Here is a 23,573-nt window from a genome sequence, read left to right as displayed (position 1 = left end):
GGAAAGCAAGAGGACTGGAGAGCCAGTGTGGTGTAGTGGTTTGAGTGTGAGGACTCTGAGAGACTGTGGTTCAAATCTCTGCTTTGCCACTGAAACCCACTGGGTACTCTTAGACAAGCCTTACTAAGGAAGGCAATACCAAAATTCTTGCCAAGTAAATGCTAAAGCAGGATCACCATTATCTGCCATGACTTGAAAGCATGTAACAAATAGGAATTGATATGTTAATGCTTAACCTATTGCAGAGGAAGGGAAATAGAGGAAGTTTGGAAGATTTGTTTTCATTCCCAAATTGAGGGTATTTCACCCTGTAGTTCTCTAATACAGCTATGGGAACTATTGAAGCCTGTTAAATCCCTTAGCATAGGGTGGAGTTTTGGATTGAAAAAAGGCAACTGTGGCAGAGTGTGTCATAATGCAATGTATCTCCTAAGGAACCCGTAAACAAATAAGCAATGTGTTGCCAAAGGCTTTCAATAAACATTGATAGATTTTTTTCATTTTAAGGAACCTTTTAGCCACCTCTATATTTCCAGAAGGTACCAGAATAGAACATTGCTACCTTCCAAAATAAATTGAAATTTAAGGTACAAGATTCATCTGTAGCATTATCTCTCTGCAACATGAGACTGCATCAGTCTCTTTAAAAAATCACTGTTGTTGAAGGCTTTTATGGTGGGTACCACTGGGTTGCTGTGAATTTTCCGGGCTGTATGGCATGTTCCAGAAGCATTCTTTCGCCCACATTTATGGCAGGTATCCTCAGAGGTTGAGATCTGTTGGAAACTAGGAAAATGCAGTTTCCACACTTGCCTAGTTTCCAACAGACCTCACAACCTCTGGGGATGCCTGAAATAGATGTGGGCAAAATATAAGGAAAGAATGCTTTTGGAACATGGCCATATAGCCCAGAAAACTCACAGCAAACTACTAAACATTATTTTGTGAGTGCCATTCTGTATGTTCATGACTTGCTATCATTATCATATCCATAAGCTTAATCCAGTGATAACTTGATATTTTGCCCACAGTATGCCTTAAAATGTAAGGGGATCTATAGACTATCATGTTCAACCCCTGTTCAATGCTGCCCTCATGCCCCCAAATAAAGAAAGGGAGCTTTCTAAAATGTATGAATGTTGCTCCTTCTACTGCAGAGGTAACCGCAACAAGCCTGGATGTACCTAGTCAATAGTTTCCTGTGAATATGGCCTCCCACGTCCCTTCATTTTTCCTGTTGCGTGAAAGTAAACCCCACTGCTTGTGGCACTTATTTCCAAGTAAACATGAACATGCTTGCATTGTAAGAAGACACTTGTTCACACATTTTGGAGAAAACCCCAATAAGGTGAACATACAATCTTCAAGACCCTTTAGACCAGACCTGCACAAGCTGTCTTGAAATTCAGGTCCCAGAATTCCTACCATTGTGGCAAGTTGGCTAGGCCTTCTGGGAGTTGGGGTCCCAAACAACTGGAGGGACACAGCTTTTGCAGGAGCATCTTAGACCATCTAGGGTTAGTATGTATTGTGATCACAACAGTATCTGGGCAGCCATATTCTTGTAATGGATAAGCATGTATATGGACAGTCAACATTTATTTCTGGGTAAGACATGAGATGGTATCTCTAACGACTTTAGAAAAAGGTGGAAATCCTGTATGGGAAATGAGATCAATCAGCTGCTTCCCAATCAACAAAAGAACAGATCCAGTTGATTGTAGTGACACAGGAATTGGGTCTTTCTTAGCCCCTAGTTTACACATCTTTGTGAATATGAAACCACTACAAGCACATACCTCTAGGTTATGAATATGTAACTGATATTGAATATCTGGGTTCAATTTGATAAGTAATCCAATTTTTCATTCTTTGACAATTATCTTTATCTCACAGAAGACATACAATTGCACAAGATAAGGCATCTCTTACAACAGTGTTCAAGAGAGAAATCTTTTATTTCAAAAGTGTTTTTAAAAGATAATTCACAGATGGTTTTGCTTTATGCTCCTGCCGACCCTGAAGAATGTTGAGGCTTGATTTCCACCTCCTTCAGTACAAAAGCTTTGTTCACAGTTAAGATTGAAGCTTTGACCTAATCATACTTCCATACCAAAAAATGGGGGGCAGGAGGACAGTACTGAGGCACTCTCAAAACTAGTAAGCAAGCATATGAACTTACGTTATTCCTTAACCCACTTCTACTTATGGAGCCCTAAAACAGTGGCACGTTTTTTGGCTTACGACTGATCTCATGCCCAGAATAACCAGGGATCATGGAAATTGTAGCTCAAAACAGGCAGAGGGATAAAAGTTCTCCACCTATCATCGAAGAGAACAAGTTAGTGTTAAGCTTTCTTTTTCTGCCTAAAAAGGGACATCGCTGCTCCTAGCATAGATAGGAAAAATTGCCAGTTTTGCTCCATACTGCACTTGATTTTTTTCTGAATGCAAAGAGGTTTGCAAGTATTACTAAATCCTTATTAAAAACAAAATGAAATTGATACTTAATTTGACCAAGCAATGCACCAATGCCATGAAATGTGTATGTTTATGTGACTTATTGCCAGGTCTTTGTTTGGAGGCCAGGAAAACATGTTGCCTTTCAAACTGCAGGCTGTGCTTGTCTTTTGTTGAAGCAAGTCGCATTGAATTTTGTGAATATGACCCCTTATTTTAAAAGATTTAGAAACGAGCAGCGTGAGATCTATATTGTATATTGTTACTCTCTCCTAGTCATAGTGGTGCTAGTGCAGAAATCTAGGATAGATGTTCCACCCACAGAGTCAATTTGTGGTTATACAATTTTACTCTTGAAAGACAGACCCTGCCCCCCCAAAAAAAATTCCATTAAAGGAAGAAACATCAAAATTTTGCAGCAGGTCTTTGTCTGGGAAATCTCCCACTTGTAGCCTTTCCCACATTTTCCAGATATCTCTTTTATTAGACTGCATAACCACAAAATATAATTTTGATTGGTAGCACCAGAAACAGAGAAGCATCCACCAGCATTTCTGATTTCTTTGGATGAGAGTTTTGCTTGCGTTTCTTAACTTTTAGAAAACTATAAAGTTGGGAAAATCCAGCTCCAAATTTCTTGGGTCTGTCGAAGACTTTTTGAAGGACTTTTCAGGAAGATCAATAATGGCAAAATCAATTCAAAACTCTACCCATGCCAAGCTTACATTATTCTTCCGAAGGATGTTGGCTAGAATTATATTTGGGACTCAGGTCTTCATACATGGAGCTATGTATGCTGGAATTAGAAGTGGACAATTTCAAAATTCCATACCCACAGGACTGCTATTATATTATTATGACGCACAACTAGCAAAGTGACCAATATAGAACCGAACCAATCTATATTGAATACCCTTGCCTGTGTCCTGATACACATCTCTGCAATTCATAAACATGATTTCTCAGTGCCTCCACTACATAGCCATGTATATGTAAAGTCCTGCAACATAAGACAGTGATACAGGATTCCTACCACTATTTGGAAAAGGCAACGGACAGAGAGAAGACAGTTTTGTCATGAGGAGGGGAGGAGGTGGCATTAAAGTACCTCATCTAAGCCACCTATTTGGCCTACAGAAGGACTACTAGTATTCATATGAAGAGTCTTTGATACCGTAAAAAGCATTTTACCTGACAACATGAGATGTGGGGGGGAAAATGGGGGCTCAGCTACTGTAAGGGTATTTATTAGAAGGCAACTGTGGTATCTTTGGCATCCTAGGAAAAATTCATTATACTTCATAGTGTTATTAAGATACAAGAGCAGCTCTCCTCCCACGGACAGTGGCAACAAAGCTAGAATGCCTTCAGTCTAAGAAAGAAGTTGCATCAGTGAGAGGTAAGACACTGATCACTTTGCTTCCATGAAGGAGGAGGAAAGAAATATTAGAAAGAGATTCAGATTCACATATACTATGGATGTGCAAGTTTGCCTCCTCCAAGTTTTTGGCCAACAACTCCCATCAGCCCTAGCCAGCCTGGCATAATGAAGGTCCAGAAATTGTCCATCCCTGATAAATACAAACAGCACCCTCAGCTCTTGAGTGACAATCCTCAGGTAGCCAAAAATGGTACGCTGAAAAAACAAGTATGAGGTAAACAACCCTCAAAGGCAAGGAGACAAAAACTCCGTCAGCATGGAATGACCACTGACTGGTGAGGAAGCAGCAGACTGGCTGGAACTGAAACTACTGTATCACAGTATTGTGTGGGATCTGATGTCCTAGAGCTGCTCTAGGAGAAACTGATCTCCCAGATGTTCCCAGACTCCAGCTCCCATAAGCCCCAGGGTAGCACAACCAACAATCAGGGGATGATGGGAGCTGTTATCCAACAACATCTGGAGGGCTACAAAGTCCCCCACAACCCTGTCCTACAAAGATATAGAGAAGTAATTTCACCACCCTCCCCTCATCCCATTTCTCCCAGTGACCCACCTGCCTAGCTACTATAAGGTAGGCTCATTGGATTAAGGCATGCTAAAATGGAAGGCAACAGCCACTTCAGTTGGACAGCACATCTGAGGATTCGGACACCAGCTTCCCATCTCGGGTCTCGATCTTCTTGATGACAATGGCTTTCGACTTGGATACTACTGAGCTCTCCAGGGGAGAGGAATTCATGGAGTATCCACCGCTTGAGTACGAGCTGAATCCACCCCCATATCCACTGCCATAGCCACCATATCCACTGCTCAGAGCACCTGGATGGGATAGAGAAAACCCATTGGACACAGAGCAGTCTCCCACATCACATCTGGTGCAACAAAATACAACAGCTCAAAACTGGCAGTAGATGCTATTCTTGAAGTAAGAGCCACATGCATTTTCCTAGTCATGTGTCTAATTTTACCTGAGCCTCTTAGCTATTCATTTGGCCAAGGCTCAGAGACGGGATCTTGATCTAAGACAGAGGTGGACAACCTTTTAGTCTTTTAGATGTCACTGCAATTTCCATCAACCCACGCCATAATGGCCAGAAACTTGCAGACCAACAGCATTGAGCTCTCCATTCATTTTACAGGAGCAGTGATGCTATTACAACTTCTCATTCTAATGACCTCCCCTTCATCCTCCCTTTCAGATAATGACCCTATATCAGGCATGGGCAAACTTTGGCCCTCCAGGAGTTTTGGACTTCAACTCCCAGAAATCCCAGCCAGCTTACTACCGTGCTTCCCCAAAAATTAGACAGTGTCTTATATTAATTTTGCTCCCAAAGATGCGCTAGGTCTTATTTTCAGGGGATGTCTTATTCTTCCATGAAGAATTCACATTTATTGTTGAACAAAAAAATGAACATTGATTATATACTGTACAGTAGTTGTCATCACAAACCAGCATAACCAGACAGACTGTGAATCCTATCTTATCTTGTTACTACCATTATTTCCATGTACAACAATCTATGGTACATTTGTTTACTGATCTTGCATGCTCTGGTGTTCTGTTTGGCGGGCATGCTTCCTAACACAAACTAGGTTTTACTTTCAGGGGAGGCCTTATATTTAACAATTCAGCAAAACCTCTACTAGGTCTTATTTTCTGGGGATGTCTTATTTTAGGGGAAACAGGGTAGCTGTTGGGAATTGTAGGTGCTGAAGTGCAAAACACCTGGAGGATCAAAGTTTGCCCATGCCTGCCCTACACTCATAAGGGCAGAAACAAATTTCCCTGAGAAACATGTAGGGCTTGGAAACTGTACTTTTTCTGGTCTGTTTTCAGGAATCTCCCAACTAGCTAGCCCACTAGCTGCAGGGTGCTGGGTGCTCTAGTCCAAAAATAGGTAATGTATCCAAGCTCTGCAACATTTTAACATATATATGGGTCGCCATCTTTTTCTACCAAATACATATTTAGGGCTGATATGGTTTTTTTAAAAGGTAAGAAGTACCGTATTTACTTGAGTGTAATGCATCATCAAGTGTAATGTTAGTGCACTTCAATTTTGAAGATACACATTATGAAAAAAGTATTTGTTACCCAATGTAATACGTCTCATGCTGCTACTGAGAAGCTGGGCCAAGGGGTCAGTTAGCTAGGACTGCCCTACACTGTCTGAATGGGAGGCAATGCTGCAGAAGGCTTCCTCTTCCGTGATCACAGGAGTGGATCATGCTCCAAAGGGCCCATCTTAGTGAGGCTGGGGAAAGGGCATGGCTGTCCACATCTGTCCATAGGTGGCCGGCAATGACGACCTCCAGCAACAACAGCAGGGTGGAAAAGGCACCCCCTACTCAAAAGGACCAGTTTCCCTACAGGGCTGTGGTGCATGGGGCAAAGCAGCAGGAGGATAAAGCTATGGTGAGCAGAGAAAGCCCACATCTTAAGCTGGCTCTCAAGACTGTCGTAAGGGATACCGGCAGCCCTTGCAGTCTTTATTTGTAGGAGGGGAGAGGGTCTCGTCACTATCCCCCACCATTCCCCCCGCACAATGGGCCACTCTAAGGCAAAAATCTCTCCCAGTCAGAAAATCTTACTTTTAATTGCAGGTTTACATGCATAATTTTAACACGTCATCAAAACTAATACTCATATCAGTTTTGGCAATATAATTTAGTCAAAAAAGTAGTGCATCAGAATCAAATAAATACGGTAATTAAAAGCACAAGGGATAAAAGTAAAAAGATCAACAATTGTGAAATGTGTTGGTAATCTGCTGGAGAAAACACTGTTTCTTACACTTGGCATTTATTTCTTCCCCATTAATACATTGCCATTCTGGGTGGGTTATTGGGGCTTTAAAAACTATGCTAGTGGCAGGTATTGAACCACATAAGCCTTCGCTAGCGCATATACATACACACACACACACACATATGCAAAGAGAAGATTTTGTAAGTATATCTTGCATGAATGTTAAAAACAAAAATGAAGGGCCTGGGGTGTATGGAATAAGTACCCTCCTCTTTTAAAACTTAAAAACAGTCCTGTGCCTTTTTACCAATCAAGTGCTAAATGTGCTTACCAGAATAACCAGTTGTTTTGGTCTGAATACTTAGGTTCTGCATTCCTGACTCCAACCTAGGAAGGGGAGAAGAAAGAAAATAAAAATATCCAATCAGCATTGCAGTTACAGAAGACAAGAGATAAAATCTAAGTACTAGAAACAATACAGCAAGGAAGGAGCATGGTCAGTTAATCTCAACGTGCCAGCAAACCTGTCCTAACTGCAACATATGACAGAGTGCAACTAGCTGGAGGCAAAGTTTTCTAAAGTTACAAAAGTATTTAAATGTTAACAAGATTCTGGAAATTCTTGTGCAAAGGGGGAAACTTTCTAAGCCTGACCATCACCCACCGGCTCTCCTCTCCTTCCAGCAGTTTCCTGTAGGTGGCAATCTCAATGTCCAGGGCCAACTTGACATTCATCAGTTCCTGGTATTCCCGCAACTGCCGGGCCATGTCCTGCTTGGCTCTTTGGAGGGCAGCCTCCAGCTCAGAAAGTTTGGCTGTCGCATCTTTCACGGCCAGCTCCCCACGTTCCTCTGCTTCCGCGATGGCAGATTCCAGGTTGGCACGCTGTGTAGGAAAGGGAAAGTGTAGAAGAAAGGTAATTTTTGGAAGTACAGCTCCCAGAATTCTTCATTTCAGCAAAATAGGTGGAGGATTAGGGGAGTTGTAGATTGAAAAAGTAACTTCTCCAAGCTAAATAAGATACAGTGGATGGGAGGCAAGATAGCAGAGATTTCTGGGCCCCAGGAACTAGAAAAAGTGTCTGTAGTCTTTTTCTGCCATTAGAAATTTACAGACTGCTGGAAATACACTCATTACAACTAATATAACACTTAAGTATTTGTGTGTTTTTTTCTGGGTGGGGGGAAAGGTCTATGCTTTTTTGTGTTTTGTCAAGTATTTTACATATTCTGCTGTTTATAAGTTTGTCTGCTATTGTTCATACACACAGTTTAATGGACTCCAGAATAATGTATCAGCTAGACCCCATTGTGACCCTCAAAGTCAGTGGTAACCAAGTCTGTTAAACATCACATTCATCCCTTGCCTGTCTGTTTCCCTACCTCTCTTCCTTCTTTGCTACTATCAAAATGCAGATTACAGGGACAGCGACCTATTTAAATGAACATTTAAGAGTGCCAATAAAATAGGTGCTGCTGCATCCATTACAAACAAGCTCTCAACATTGAGTCACTGGTTTCTAACCTGGCCTTTCAGCCCATCGATTTCTGACTGTATCCGGGTGATGAGCCTGTTGAGCTCACTGATTTCATTCTTGGTGATGCGGAGGTCATCTCCATGTTTGCCTGCCACACTCTGGAGCTCTTCATACTACAGAGTCGGGATAAAATGAGAAAAAAGTTACATGCACATTAGGAAAACCTTCTGAGAAGGTAGCCAGCAATCAAGACGAGCTGGAAAATGACAGGGCAACAAATGAATGCCTTTGCAAACTTTCATAGAAAATGCTGTCTCTGTTATTATGCCTTTTGTGAATTACACAGACGGCAACCGGGGTGGGGAGCCTTTGTCTCTTTAGATGTAGATGAACCACCACTCCCATTGTGCTTAGTCGGTCAGGCTGGCTAGATTTGATGGAAAAGGGATTCAACAATATCTACAGGGCCATACATTCCCAGAGCTGACTACAGACCGTCAACAGGTATAGGACAATAGATACACAGTCTCATTCACTCTCATTCATTAACAATGTCAACCTCTTCTGCAGAGAATGAGTGTGCTACAAAATGCAGGTTTTCAACCTGGAATCCTGTGGATCGTTTAGACTTCATCTCTCACAACCCATGATTATTAGCCATACCAACAGGGGCTTTGGAGTACTAGAGTCCAAAGTACCTTCAGGAGGAAGTTGAGGTGAATCCGGAGAGCACAGATGAACCCAAAGTTAAATCAATGACAAACTGCTTGGACAAAAGCTAAGTCTGCCTTACTCTTCCTCCCAGTTAAATCTGCTTCAGTGAAGCTGTTCTCCAAAATTACCATTAAAGATGCAATGCAAATGTAATAATCATCTGCGTGTGCGGTCTTACCATCATTTCCGTCCCTTTGAAAAAAGAGCTGGTATACCGGAATGGAAATGAGTTGTAAACGAGGAAGTACTTCCTAAATCTCTATTTAGCTACTAATTTTCCCCAATAGCCCCAGGCAGGATATTATCTCCCAGCCCTGCCTTCCTGCATCCAAAACACAAAGAGAACACTAACATGAGACTGCCGTCATTGAGATAATGTATTGGTTCTATGGAATGCCCCAACCGGAGTGCTCTGGGCCATATCCTGACAATTAGCATGATAGATGTCAAACGGTAGTTCTGCCCTACCCTTCCGAGGATTACAGTTCACCATGATAACAGATCAAGGCACTGGAATACATCTTCCATCTATATCCAACAGTGACTAAGGTGACCAAGACTGGGGATTGTACAAGCATGTAAATCCAGCCCATGCAGATACAGGAACTGTCTGAGAGCAGGGTGAAATCCCCCCCCCCCCCGGGCGCAATTTCCATTAAGGTTTTCATGGCCGTGATACTTAGAATGTTCACCTGGCTATGGGTTGAATGTTTCATCGTGCCATTTATTACCTCTGCTTAAACCAAATCAACGGTTTCATGTTTCTTGGTCATTCAGGGTTTAACTTTTTCTCCTCTCTTTGAAAAATCAGTTTTACTTCTACACTGCTATGGCAACAACCAGTGTCACTGACCACATTTCATCAAAGGGGAGTAATGATGTAGCAATGAAGTCCTCTGCAATCTATCCACTGCGGATTTAGTAGACTGAATTAATCTATGGTTCCTTGCCGACAATGAGATGGATTTCAAATCATGAATAACTAAAGTGACCAATAAAAATGAATATATTTGGAAAAGGGTTGTGTGTTTTCCGGGCTGTATGGCCATGTTCCAGAAGTATTCACTCCTGATGTTTCGCCCACATCTATGGCAGGCATCCATATGGAGAGAATACTTCTAGAACATGGCCATACAGCCCAGAAAACACACAACAACCCTGTGAATCCGGCCATGAAAACCTTCAAGAAACATATTTGTTAAAGTTGCCTGCAGGCTACAATTCCAAAACAGGTATGTCTCTAAATTCTGAAATATAAGATTATGGTTATGATGAAGCGCGTTCCAAAAATCACAGCCACCCATAAGAATTGGAATGGGTGGCAACCTGTATCAGTGAATCCCATTCACTTTAAGTAGCAATGGGTGTAGGGCGTAGGGAGAAGGATCTCACCTTGCTCTTGTAGGTGCTCTCTGCCTCGGCCCGGCTCCTGGCAGCCACTTCTTCATACTGTGCTTTCACTTCAGCAATGATGCCATCCAAGTCCAGGCTGCGGTTGTTGTCCATGGACAGGACCACAGAAGTGTCGCTGATCTGAGACTGCAGGACACGCAGTTCCTGCATTGAGGGAAGGAGAGTCCCAAATTCTGAACCGTCACCACCAAGAAGCAAGGTGCCCAAAGGAACCAACGTTAGTCTCAAAACATATCTGTCTGACACAAGAGATGAGGCTCATATAAACCACCTCGAGTCCCTTCGGGGAGATGGCGCGGGATATAAGAATAAAGTTGTTGTTGTTGTTGTTATTACTATTATTAGAGATTTGACGTCTCTCCTAATGTCAGATCTCCAGAATGTTTCACCCTCTTCTATTGCAAGATCCAACTTCAGTCATTCCTTTCTTCCCCACCCCGCAAAGAAATCTGCACTGAATTTTTCAGGGCCTTCTTATTAGTGGTGAAAGTAACTTTCCAATTGCCGAGCACTAATAATCCAAGCAAAGCATGTTGCCAAACAGGGACTACACATCTAGTAACATGCTACCTAATAAGGGGACATTACTAAACTGAGCTGCAAGGAATGCAAAGGCAATATCACACTTCTTGCAAGGAAGCCTTCTTTGCACCATGAAAACACAAAAGCTGTACAATTAATTACCTCTTCATGCAATTGTCTCAGGAAATTGAGCTCATCAGTCAGGCTTTCCAGGCGGGATTCCAGCTCAATCTTGTTCATGTAAGCCTCATCCACGTCCTAAGGGAACAGAGTCCAAAACACCAATATAATAGAAATCCCTATGAAGCCCTCCCAATAATTAGTCAGCAAACACAAGTGTGTTCTTGCTCACCTTCTTCAGCAAGACAAAATCATTTTCCTTCTCTGTGCGATGGTTGATTTCATCTTCATACCTGTTAGGGAAGAGGAACACAGATTATTAGTTTACAGGTAACAAATAAACGCACAAGATTTCATTTGTACCAGACCAAAATAACTCTTGATCTGACTGAACAGGACTCTTCCTATGGCTTTCTATTCAGTGGAGCATATTCTCAGATTATGTAGAATTGTAACCTTTCTCTCTTTTGTGGGAATTTCCCTCCTGGCATGAAAAAGCAAGATAGCAAATCTCAAGAGCCAAAGGAGTTTTGTTTAAAACAAATGACTGCCTTTAAAATGTTATATTGGCGAGAGAAGAAAATGATGAAGCAGCTGCCTTATTTTCTCACATGTGCACAGCACACCAGCCACTGTTTCTGCTTTAAAAGTTCCTATAATGCACTGTTTCAATACGTCACTGCTTATCAGTGTATTTCCATGGGCAAGTTCTCAGAACAAACAACAGGAAAGTCACAGCTTTCAGAAGATGTAAAGCATGAATTCAAGTACAGCAAGGCCCATCAGAATGAAACTGAATCATGGCTTCAAGGACTCTACAACCCATTAGACTGAGGCAGCAAACTATAAGATCCCAATAATTCTACTAAACTATAATATACCTTACACAGCAGCCACAACATTTCCTTTCAGAAGTCTCAGTGAGTTCAACGGGACTTACTGTACTTTCCCTGATGTATACGGAACTGTACTCTTACAATTCATGTTTACAGACCAACAAACATAGAGGTGGCTGCATAAAAACGTAAGAGTCTACACCTTTAATGGCTGTACTCTAAAGCTCCTTTTATCACTGTAGCCCAGCCCTGAAATTTCTGCATATATGGTAGGACAAATGTTTAATACATAAAAATAAGCCAAAAAACTTGACACACAATTATTTCAAATAAGTAAAAACAACAGAGAGAACTCACATCCATTCATCCACTCACAAAATCCCAGATACAACTCAAGTTGTAAATGGAAAAGACAGAATACACAGTGTCTAGATTTGGGGAGAGCATGGAAATTTTGGCCCATAGGACCCAAAGTTCTTTTTTTGAACTATGACTTTGAGAATTATGCCTAACAATGACTTGCCATTTCAGCATTTTAGTTTTTGAATGTGATAAAAATGTTACATTTAATGTTCAGGAATTGGTCCCTCTCCCAGACTATTCACAGTCATCTTGCTCATTTTAAACCATCCCATTTTTATCATATTCTTCCAAACTCATTTTATTATCTTATTATTCCTCTTCACTGCAGGTAGCAAGTGATTTAGAGGTGAAAATCAATAAATGTATTTTTAAAGTACATGGGAAAGGCAAGAGACAACAATCTTGTCTTAGTGAGTACTTACGATGGACCTAAAAAATGAAATTACTAAACATCGCTATCATCCTCCTTGAGGCCAACCTAACCATTCATCGTCATCTCTATCTTTGAGGGACATGTGCCTTGAAGCTTGTACCCTCAACAGCGAATCTGCTTTCGTCATGTACATTATCCCATCACTACTACTGAGATAAAATTCCACTCCTAAGTCCAGTTGGTTAACTTATGTAAAAGGGGTTAAAGAGCAGCAAAATTACTTAAGCCAGCATTGCTTATCTAGGACTCAAAAGTCCCTCCTCCACCCCAGTCCAAATCTCAGGAAAATTGACAACTCTACTAATAATATTCTTGTTGTCTTAAAGTAAAATGGGGAGCCTTTTGATTCTCCAAATGTTTTGCCCTCCATCTCTCAGGAGACCCATTCAACATGGCTAATGTTGACAGACATCAGCTGGTATAATCTCAAAATCTAGAAGGCCAAACCTTCCCTATCCTAGCCAAAGAGAATGTTTCCACACACAGCCTGTGTGCATCAGCCTCATTTAAAAATAGTCCAGACAGTTGTAAGACAGGTTAGTTCACCCAACTTAGTGGCGAATGGCTGCAACTGTAACCTTGCTGGGTACAAAGAGAACAGTAAGTTCAGGTTTTTAGTGCTGCACTCATGACTGAAGACCAGGCACAGTCCAAAGCTGCCACGTGTGGAATTGTGACTGGGCTATTCCAGGTTTTTACAGAAATGCCCTCCCTTCCTTTCTGTCCTCAAAGACTTCCAAAGGAAAACAGTACTGCTTATTTAAGGTTTGGGGTTATATATTTTCCAATATCTCTCCACAATCTTCAATACAGTGTACAAATATAGGCTTGGAAATAATAATTTTGAAGGCATGAGTGCCAAGTAAAATATAAACATGCCCCTCGGGAAGTAAGTCCTGCTGAGTTCCACAAGTTTTTACTTCCAGCTGAGTGGGGATATGGCTGCAGCTGTATGCATTTTAGATACTACTAACCACATTTATCGAGCTTCCAGATTTTTTTTTTACTTTGAAAGCTTCTGTGGAGATTTGCAGGCAATTCATAGATCATATTTTCATTTCTAGCCTTCTTGAGTTTGCCTGAGGTATTTTCCCTTTTTTCCAATGCTCTTTTGAAAATTCTGAGTGGATGTGTCTGTCCTCAAACACCTTTAGAAATGAAGGCTGTATGTAGGTATGCACACCTGCAAACTGCCTGTTGACTTATGGTGCCCCCATTAATTCCATAGGGGTTTTAAGGCAAGAAATACTCAAGGGTTGGTTTTGCCAGTTCCTTCCTCTGAATTATAACATGCAGCACCTGGTATTCAATTGGGACTCTCCCATCCATGGACAAACCCATGGCTGACCATGCTTAGCATCCAGTGTCAAGTCAGGATCAGATACCTTTCAATTATGTGTGTATTGATCAAGCCATAAAGGCAAGCACAAAGCATTGTGAGGGAAATGGACACAAGCCTTACCAATTTTAAAGGAAGGCTGGGAACAGCCACAAAATCTATGAGGATTAATAGCTTTGACTTTAGCAGAACCAAAAAGCAATGCAATAGTTTGAGCAAATACTACACCTGATTGCTGGGTGAATATGGAACATCTAGATAGGATCAGCTTAGCTTAGTTTAGTGCAATTTATTCAGATAAGATAAGGTGGTCTTCCAGTTCCCCTACCCGACTTACTTAGACTTGAATTCTTCTACAAGGCCTTGCATGTTGCCCAGCTCAGAATCCAACCTGACTCTCTCCTGGCCCAAGCCATCCAGCTGACGACGCAAATTGTTGATGTAGGCCTCAAACATACTGTCCATGTTGCTTCGGGTGATCTTCTGGTTTTGCAAGAGGCTCCATTTGGTATCTAGCATCTTATTCTGCTGTTCCAGGAAGCGGACCTGATGAGAGAACAAAGAGGCGTCCATGTTTGTCAAGAAAATGTCCCATTTTGGCCTACAAATGTGCAGCTTCTGCTAGAAACGAATTAGGACATTTATATCCAGACCATGGAGGGGATACACAATAGTCCCATTACTCAAAGCTATGGAAGAAATACAATCTAGAGTAGTGGTTCCCAAGCTCTGGTCCTCCAGGTGTTTTGCACTTCAGCTCCCACAATTCTTAACAGCTGGTAAGATGGTTGGGATTTTGGGAGTTGAAGTCCAAAACAACAGGAGGGCCAAAGGTTGGGAACCACTGGCCTAGAGGATCTGTTCATTGACAAAGCTGTCTGCTATGTCTCTGGCTTTGACCCAACTTTTCCTAATCAGTTAGGGACACATGACCCCCACAAATGTGAAAAACCATGAATTAATGCTATTTTTATATCTAAGTTCTCCAGTATGACTTTATGATCAACTTCTAGTGTAGGTTGACCACAGAATTGCACCAAAGCAGTGGTTCTCCACCTGTGAGACCGCAGATTTTTTGGCCTTCAACTTCCAGAAATCCTAACAGCTAGTAAATCTGGGGACCCACAGGTTGAGAACCGCTGCACTAGAAGACCAAGAGACTGCTAAAGAAGTATTCTCCACATGAATCTGTAGGCTCTCCAGCATGACTCCGTGATTAACCTCTGGTATATGTTGACCAAAGAGTTACACTAGAGTCAAATTCACAAGTGTGTGTGTGTGTGTGTGGGGGGGGGGGGCTGTCTGTATTTTGATACAGAACTGGCATGGTGTAATGGTTTGAAGATTCAAATTCCTGCTTAGTCATAGAAATCCATTGGATGACATTGAGCAAGTCACACCTTCCAACCCTTCTAGGAAGGCAATAAGCAAACCACCTCTGAAAAAATCTTGCAACAAACAGGTCATGATGGGCTTGCCTTAGAGTTGTCACAAGTTGGAAAGGCCTTGAAGGCGCACAACAAATTATTTTCGTGGAGTAGAATGAGATAATTGCTATACTTCTTATAATTAAAGAAAACAAAAGAAACACCCCATAATCCTTTGGGAAGCTGTTTATGAAGGCTCAGATGAACCCTATGTGAAAAGCTGCTTCCTGACCGAAATGAGACATTCTGCACATACTCTTAAATACTGATGTCCCTCCTTCAAATAAAAAAACTCCAAGTATGAAAGAGAACAATGTGTACTAAGCAAATTTGCCTTAAAAGACATTTTAACAGGCACAAAAATACAGCAACAAAACTAAACTTAGGCTGGATCTACACTGCCATGTACAATAATCCAGCTTCTAAATACAGATTAACTGCTTTGAAGTGGACTACATGAGTCTACACTGCCATATAATCAATGCAGTTAATCTGCATTCAGAAACTAGAATATATGATAGTGTAGATGGGGCCTTTTGTGACATTAGCACTCTGCTCACTCTCAGTCGAACTCAATTCAAATATGTACACAGAGATGGCCATGCCAGTTCCAAAACATTAGCAACCTAACAACTTCTCCTTGCTGTTTTCTCTGCCCAATGCATTTGGAGAGCAAAAGGCAGCAGGATAGAGGTCCCCAAATGTATATTCTTCAAGGCAGGCCTTTGCCTCAAATGGGAACGTCTAGCTCAGCTTTGTTTTTAAACCACTGGCATTGCTGAGAACATCAGTGATTTTTGAAGATCAAAAGTAATTAGAGTTTGAACTTCACAAGATCTTAAGACTAGAAAGAGGCCTAAGGGTAGGACTCAATTTTACCAAGTGATAAAAAGTCAATAAAAATTAGTGAAAAGGATTAGTTTGACAGAGGTTTTTTCGTAACACAGATGAATGCTCTCTTCAACTTACCCCTAGTGCTGATTTGCTCTACCTACAGTTCTCCTTAGGTTTGCCTTTGCCTGAGCCAACTGTATGATTTGAAAACTGGAAATAGAAGTGACTTTGTTGGTGTAATGACTAACAGCTTCTAGTTACTTTCAAAAGTCGTCTTTAAGGGCATTACAAAGCATTTTGATAGGAAATGTTATGCCTTTCAAAGGTTATGCTTTTTCAAATGTTATAAATTTCTGGTTAATCCCATGGTCCTCCTCCTCAAAAAGTAATGAAAATGTAATGACTAGTGCCAACAGGTAACATAACTTTCTTCACCATTGCATTTCTCAGACAGGAAACAGATAATGGATTTCTGGGAGATGTTTAGCTTCCCCACAGTACACAGATATATTTTTGAAGCAACTGTTGACTCTGGCAAAACAGGTTTCTCAAACAGCACAAAACTCAGTCATCCTTATTTAACAATCAAAAATAGTTGATTTATGCACCACTTTGGAACTTGAGAAATTAATCTTTGAGACTATAGCTTCCAAAATCTCTCAAGTAACATGGTCTCTACAGTCCCCACCCCCCACAAAAAGAGCCACTTTCCCAAAACACCTAACACAATAGTCCTTCTTTTGCTGTCTTAAACTAAAATATATTCTCAAGTAATTACAGCTATCACAGAAAATAAGACAATGATAGGATGTGGTTAAGGGTGTGTATAAACATGCACAAATACAATGTATTTTAATACTTGTTTAAGGGTGTGACACAAAGGGTTTAATTGATTTATAATTTTAGGCTCATATTTCAATGTATTTGCATTGTTTAATTTTTCATTGTTTTAATTTGCATTGTGTTGCATTTATTGTTAGTGACCTTAGGAGAATAAAATAAATGAATAAATCAACAATATATGGATGTATGCATACAGTGTTTTAATTTAAAGCACGCCTAGCTAATTCAAAAACATGAAACCTGTTTTGTAATAGTAGACAAGATTTTCAGCAGCAGCTCTGCCACATGGTAATTGTGGTGGAGAAAGTGCCTCTGAGGTTGTACAGAGTGTGCTTTCTAACCATAAATCACGCAGCCCTGTATTAATTTAAGAAAAGGTGCGCAGTACTGTAGTGACGGTTAAAAACACATATTCATATGGCCATGTTTCCTTAGTGGCGTGAAATTTTTTTAAAAAAATTAATGACCCATGAGGACCACATACAGTTGCTATATCTGGAGAATAACAGGATAAAAATAATTGTGGGGGGGGGGGGGGGGGAGAACAACACAAGATTTGAGTGTGACAATACTTAACAGTCCCAGTAATGTACCTGTAAGCTATAGTGCATGCATGGGCAAACTTCGGCCAGCCGGATATTTTGGACTGCAACTACCAGAAATCCCAGTCAGCTTACCGACTGTTAGGAACTGTAGGAGTTGAAGTCCAAAACACCTGGAGGGCTGAAGTTTGCCAATGCCTACTAGAAAATCTCCCAGGATGTACTGCATGACACCTGAGCATTACGTGCAGACCTCATCCTTTCTGTATTATATTAATAGGAGCATTAATAACTACATGAGCTGTTCCTGACACCACACAGCCACCCTATGGGGCAGAAGCAAGTGCCACACCTGATCTCTAAAATGTTCCTAGTTATATTTGCCCCAGGACCTTTTGTGGTTAAAGCGGGATCCTGAGAATTGAAGGCTATGTGCTTTTTAATAGAGGAATTATAGTTAAAAGGTCAGAGAAGTCCCACCTCTCTTGCACTCATGTTCCCCACCCTGTCTTCTCAGCAACCTTTACCATAGTTAATTTTTCAAGTCTGCCATGGACACTGCCCAGATTTCTATTCAGACATTCCTCCTCTTCTGGATATTTTGTGGGCTCCTTGCCACCAGGCATGGAAAAGCCTGGCCCGCCTGGCCTTTTCCAAGCCTGTGCTTTGTTAAATGGGGTTGGGACTTACATCTCAGTCAGCTCTGCACCAAAACATTCTCCAAAATCCACAAAACAGTAGTACTTCCATTGCCCCAAAGCATCACCTTTCTGCATTTCACGGTGGATCTACTCTGCAGAAATAATGCAACTTGAAACTACTTTAACTACCATGGCTTAATGAACTGAATCACAGGAGTTTTACAAGAGCTTCTACAAAAGATTGCTGGTGTCTCAACGAACTGCAACTCCCAGGTCTCCATAGCATTGAGCCATAGCAAAGTTGTGCCAGACTGCATTAATTCTACAGTGTAGACACCCCACCTCCCTCATTATACATACAATATGGTACGTAGAATGCTAGTATACAGAAGCCCTGGAATTATGAACTGCAAGGGAACGCCTACCCAGACCAAGGAAACAGATGTCTGAATCACTTTTAATTCAGGTCTTTAACAACTGGGATACAAGTGGAATTCCTGTTTGGCATGAAACTATTAGTTACTTCCAAAGTCTGGTGAAGTCATGGGGGAGGTCTACATCTCCCAAATCCCCCAGTATTGGCTGCGGGAGTCTGGGAAACATAGTCCAAGAGAACAACTTCATCAAACTTTGTAATGGATCTGTGCCAATGCAGCCAGGCCTTCAACAAGGAAAGCAATTAACAGTCAAGAGGAGAATGGGCGAGTGGAAGGAAAATGAGTAGTGTACACTCACGGGCATGCATGCATGCATACACACACCCTTCCAAATCTCTGGGTGTAATTATTGCCCGAGTGGCTCACATTAGTTTTGTCAGTATACTTGTGTGACAACGAAACTGCTGTGGACCTTTGACCAGTGTGTCGGCAAAAAACAGAAAGGGGTGGGATGTGACTTTGGGCATACAACACTGTTAAAGTGCCATCTTCCATATTTACTGCCATGGCAATGTTTTGGGCATGACATTTAGCTGTCATTTTCTGAAGCAGTGACAGAAAGGTCTCTCTTTACTTTCTCTTTGCCTCAAATAGAACTGCTTAATGCATAAAACGGTCCTAAATATTGGCTCCATGGGTCTACACTGAGAGTAAGCAATAGAAAACCTTTTGAGTGCATCTACACTGCAGCTTGCCCCCACTTTAAATGCCATGCCTCGATACCATGGAATGAGGGGGAGATGTATTTTTACAAGGTCTTTCAACTTCTTTGCCAAAGGGTTGTTGTGCCTCACCAAACTACAACACTCAGGATCCCAACAGCGGCATTTAAAGTGGGGTCAAACAGCAGTGTAGGGACATCTCTAGCTTTTCAACTGGGAGGCCTGCATTCAGTGGGCTTTCTGAATTTAAATGCATGGAATCAACCTCAGTGCCAACTCCATGGGTCTCCTCTAGCAGGGACTAACCACACTATAAAGATCCAGACTCAGTTCTTTCTTTTGCCCGCCACTAGTGGGGGCTCTCCTCCCCTCAGACAGTTTTGATGGTGCTCAAAAGCAAGTTCAGATTACAGTATTTTTTTCGGGGGAGGGGACATGGAGGGATCCCAGAATTTTCCCAGGAGGGATCTTCCTGAGAATCCTAGTTTTTCTAACCCAAGGTGATCTCCTCACCACACAGTGATCCAAAGACTCCCAGATGCCACCTTCGTCCTAGATTACTTGCACACCTCAAGCATGTTTAACTCAGAAATGACTCTACATTTCCTTGGCCAACTCCCTCCGCCTTCCATTTTAAAGCAGCTAGAAACTCAGGCTGGATTTGCACGCCCTATATTCCAGGATCTGATCCCAAATTAACTGGCAGTGTAGATCCAGCCTCAGGGGCCTGGAAGACCTAACTGGCATGGGTTTTGGGCTGCATCTCCCATCATCACTGACCCCCTGCTAGGACGGCTGGGATCTGTGGTTCAACTCCAAGACAGCCTTGGAGTCTCTTGTCTGTTGACTCATGGAGGTGTTATACATTTCATAAGGTTTTCTTAGACAAGGAATACTCAAAAGTTGGCTTTCCAGTTCCTGCCTCTGCAGGCCCTTCCACGCAGCTATATAATCCAGTTCAATGTGGATTTTATACTGCTATGTGGAAGGGGCCTGAGATACAGCCTACAGCACTATGGGGTTGTTTTTAGATCTCCCTTTCAACTACTAACCAAGATCAGACAAGATTGGGCCCCTTTAGGGCAATTTTTTAGGCCTTCAAGGTGACATATGGCACCCCATGAATTTGGGGGAAAGCAAAGTGTCCTCTCTCACTTTCAACAGCTCAATTTGATCTGTTTCTTCCTTATGACTGCTATATTTATTGATACCCCCTTTCCTCTTTCAAAGGAGACCCAAAGCACTAAAAAAATAAACATAGAGCTATCAAAAATAAAGAAAACATTGTCATAAATAACACTATATAACACAATTTGAAAAAAAATCTGTTCCTGGTTTAAAAGTGTTATTTCCTGTTTAATTGGGCAGTTCTTACTTTGAAAGTAGTTGTTACACATTTTTATCTTCCTATTACTGGACACACCAAGATTTATAATTTTTCTTAATGAATATATGCCCATTTTTAACCTGATCAGGAGAGTAAATAAAGAACACTCTGAAAACGGGGGAATTCCAGACATGAAACAATCAGGGCCAGCTAACACCTCCCAACAAAGGATTCCCCCAGGCAGGAAGAAGCCAGGCTGACCGACTTTTCAGACTTTTCAACATTAATCAAGGTGATTAATGGCACCATTCACACCTGCCTCCAACAGACAAGAGTTCTTTCTCCCACCTTCAACCTTACAGATATATAAACCCCACTTGCCCAGTTTCCAACAGAGGTTGCCTGCTATAGAAGTGGGTCAAACGTCAGAAATGAATGATTCTGGAACATGGCCACAAAGTCCGGAAAACTCACAGCAACCCTGTGATTCTGGCCATGAAAGCCTTGGACAACACATGTTTATTACTGTTTTATTTGGTTTATGTATGATGATTTGCTGATTTGTCGGTTGATGAATGTTACAGTAGAGTTTTGCTTATCCAAGCTTCTGGATTATCCAAGGCATTTTTGTAGTCAATGTTTTCAATATATAGTGATATTTTGGTGCCAAATTAGTAAATACAGTAATTACAACATAACATTACTGCATATTGAACTACTTTTTCTGTCAAATTTGTTGTATAACATGATGTTTTGGTGCTTAATTTGTAAAATCATAACCTAATTTGATGTTTAATAGGCTTTTCCTTAATCCTTCCTTATTATCCAAGATATTCACTTATCCAAGCTTCTGCCAGCCCGTTTAGCTTGGATAAGTGAGACTCTATTGTATTTGTCTCGGTTGGTCAAGTAGTTTATGTATTTTTTCGATTGTGAGCTGCCCCGAGTCCCTTCGGAGAGAGGGGGGGATATAAATAAATTATTATTACAGTAGAGTCTCACTTATCCAACGTAAACGGGCCGGCAGAACGCTGGATAAGCAAATATCTTGGATAATAAGGAGGGATTAAGGAAAAGCCCATTAAACATCAAAGTAGGTTATGATTTTACAAATTAAGCACCAAAACATCATGTTATACAACAAATTTGACAGAAAAAGTAGTTCAATATGCAGTAATGTTATGTTGTAATTACTGTATTTACTAATTTAGCACCAAAATATTATGATAAATTGAAAACATTGACTACAAAAATGTGTTGGATAATCCAGAACGTTGGATAAACGAGTGTTGGATAAGTGAGACTCTACTGTATTATTAATCCAAATATAGCCTCCAGTTACATATAACTTTACCAAAGTGTATGCCATCAACTTCTTCCGCCTAAACTGAAGAATGAATGGGGTCGGCCCCATTGAATGGCTCCATGCTATGAAGTTCTGGGAGGCTCCGAACCCTCTTCTGCAGGGGAATCTGCACCTCCCGAGTCCAAAGCGGCGCCAACCCGCATTTCAATCCCCCTTGGCGTTGAGCTCACCTTGTCGATGAAGCCGGCGAACTTGTTGTTGAGGGACTTGATCTCCTCCTTCTCCCTGGTCCGGACTTGCTGGATGGCGGGGTCGATCTCCAAGTTGAGGGGCGCCAGGAGGCTCCTGTTGACGCTGACGGCCGTGATGCCGCCACCGCCGCCGCCGCCGCCGAGGGAGGCCGAGGCCCCTCGGAAGCTGACCCCACTTCCCAGGCGGCTGCCGCCATAGCTGGAAGAGGCGTAGGAGGTACTGATGCGGGAGCCCCCCACCACCGGACCCGGGGTGTAAGAGCGGCTACTGAAGCTGCGGACTGAGGTGCGCTTCATGCTGCTGCTGGCGACGGCGGCGGCGGCAAAGTAGAAGAGGAAGAAAGAAAACTACCTTCGCGCTCAAGAGAGGATTGAAGAGGAGGCCGCCCGCCACGCCCCTTATATAGCATGCGGCAGGAGGGGCGTGGCTTAGCGGCGAGGAACCCTCGAAGCGCGGGCCCTGATTGGCTGAGCGCGAAGCTCGAGGAGGGGGCAAAATGGCGCACGTCCCCTTTTACCTGTTTTCCCTGAAGTTGCGCCTCTTTCAACTCTCCCTCAGCTGAGGAAGGGAAACGCCCCTCAGGGCCCTTCCACACAACCATATAACCCAGGATAGCAAAGCAGGAAATCCTACATTTTCTGCTTTGAACCGGAATATATGGCAGTGTGGACTCAGATACCCCAGATCAAAGCAGATACAATACTGTGGGATTTTCTGCCTTGATATTCTGGATTATAATGCTGTGTGGAAGGGCCCTGAGTTATCTGAGGCCTCTTCCACACAGCTGTATAAAGTCCACATTGAGCTGGATTACATGACAATGTGGACTCAGATAAACCACTTCAAAGTAGATACAGTAGAATCTCACTTATCCAACACTCGCTTATCCAAGCTTCTGGATTATCCAACGCATTTTTGTAGTCAACATTTTAATGCATCGTGATATTTTGGTGCTAAATTCGTAAATACAGTAATTACTACATGGCATTACTGTGTATTGAACTACTTTTTCTGTCAAATTTATTGTATAACATGATGTTTTGGTGCTTAATTTGTAAAATCATAACCTAATTTAATGTTTAATAGGCTTTTCCTTAATCTCTCCTTATTATCCAACATATTCGCTTATCCACCGTTCTGCTGGCCCGTTTACGTTGGATAAGTGAGACTCTACTGTATTGTGGGATTTTCTGCTTTGATATTCTGGGTTATATGGCTGTGTGAAAGGGCCCTGAGGCCCCTTCCACACAGCTGAATAAAATCCCACATTATCTGCTTTGAAATTGAATATATGGCAGTGTGAACTCAGGGCCCTTACACACAGTCATATAACCCAGTATATCAAAGCAGAAAATCCCACAATATCTGCTTTGAACTGGGTTATTTGAGTCCACACTGTCATATATTCAAAGCGGATGTGGGATTTCAT

At 41.8% G+C, this 23,573-nt stretch overlaps 1 protein-coding gene across 1 annotated transcript; it reads right to left on the bottom strand.

Moving 5' to 3' along the window:
• Positions 1-1,939: 1,939 nt before the first annotated feature.
• On the bottom strand, positions 1,940-22,523 carry LOC100566434 (keratin, type II cytoskeletal 8). The gene is made up of 9 exons (XM_003224435.4): positions 22,123-22,523; positions 14,211-14,419; positions 11,135-11,195; positions 10,945-11,040; positions 10,240-10,404; positions 8,181-8,306; positions 7,321-7,541; positions 6,988-7,043; positions 1,940-4,723 (listed from the first exon to the last, which is right to left on the bottom strand). The coding sequence occupies exons 1-9, from the start codon at positions 22,438-22,440 to the stop codon at positions 4,524-4,526; spliced, it is 1,452 nt and encodes a 483-aa protein (XP_003224483.1). The 5' UTR covers positions 22,441-22,523; the 3' UTR covers positions 1,940-4,523.
• Positions 22,524-23,573: the final 1,050 nt, after the last annotated feature.

This window comes from Anolis carolinensis, chromosome 2 (assembly GCF_035594765.1).
Source record: "Anolis carolinensis isolate JA03-04 chromosome 2, rAnoCar3.1.pri, whole genome shotgun sequence".
Lineage (NCBI taxonomy): Eukaryota > Metazoa > Chordata > Lepidosauria > Squamata > Dactyloidae > Anolis > Anolis carolinensis.
This window is presented reverse-complemented; position numbering and strand designations above follow the sequence as displayed.

Excerpts from the sequence above, each read along its gene's own strand:
- LOC100566434 (XM_003224435.4), bottom strand. The coding sequence starts at position 22,440 with ATGAAGCGCACCTCAGTCCGCAGCTTCAGTAGCCGCTCTTACACCCCG. Across the intron at positions 11,196-14,210 it reads GTAGAAGAATTCAAGTCTAA|GTATGAAGATGAAATCAACC; the intron begins GTAAGTCGGGTA and ends CTTCCCTAACAG. Across the intron at positions 8,307-10,239 it reads AGAGCACCTACAAGAGCAAG|TATGAAGAGCTCCAGAGTGT; the intron begins GTGAGATCCTTC and ends CCGACTCTGTAG.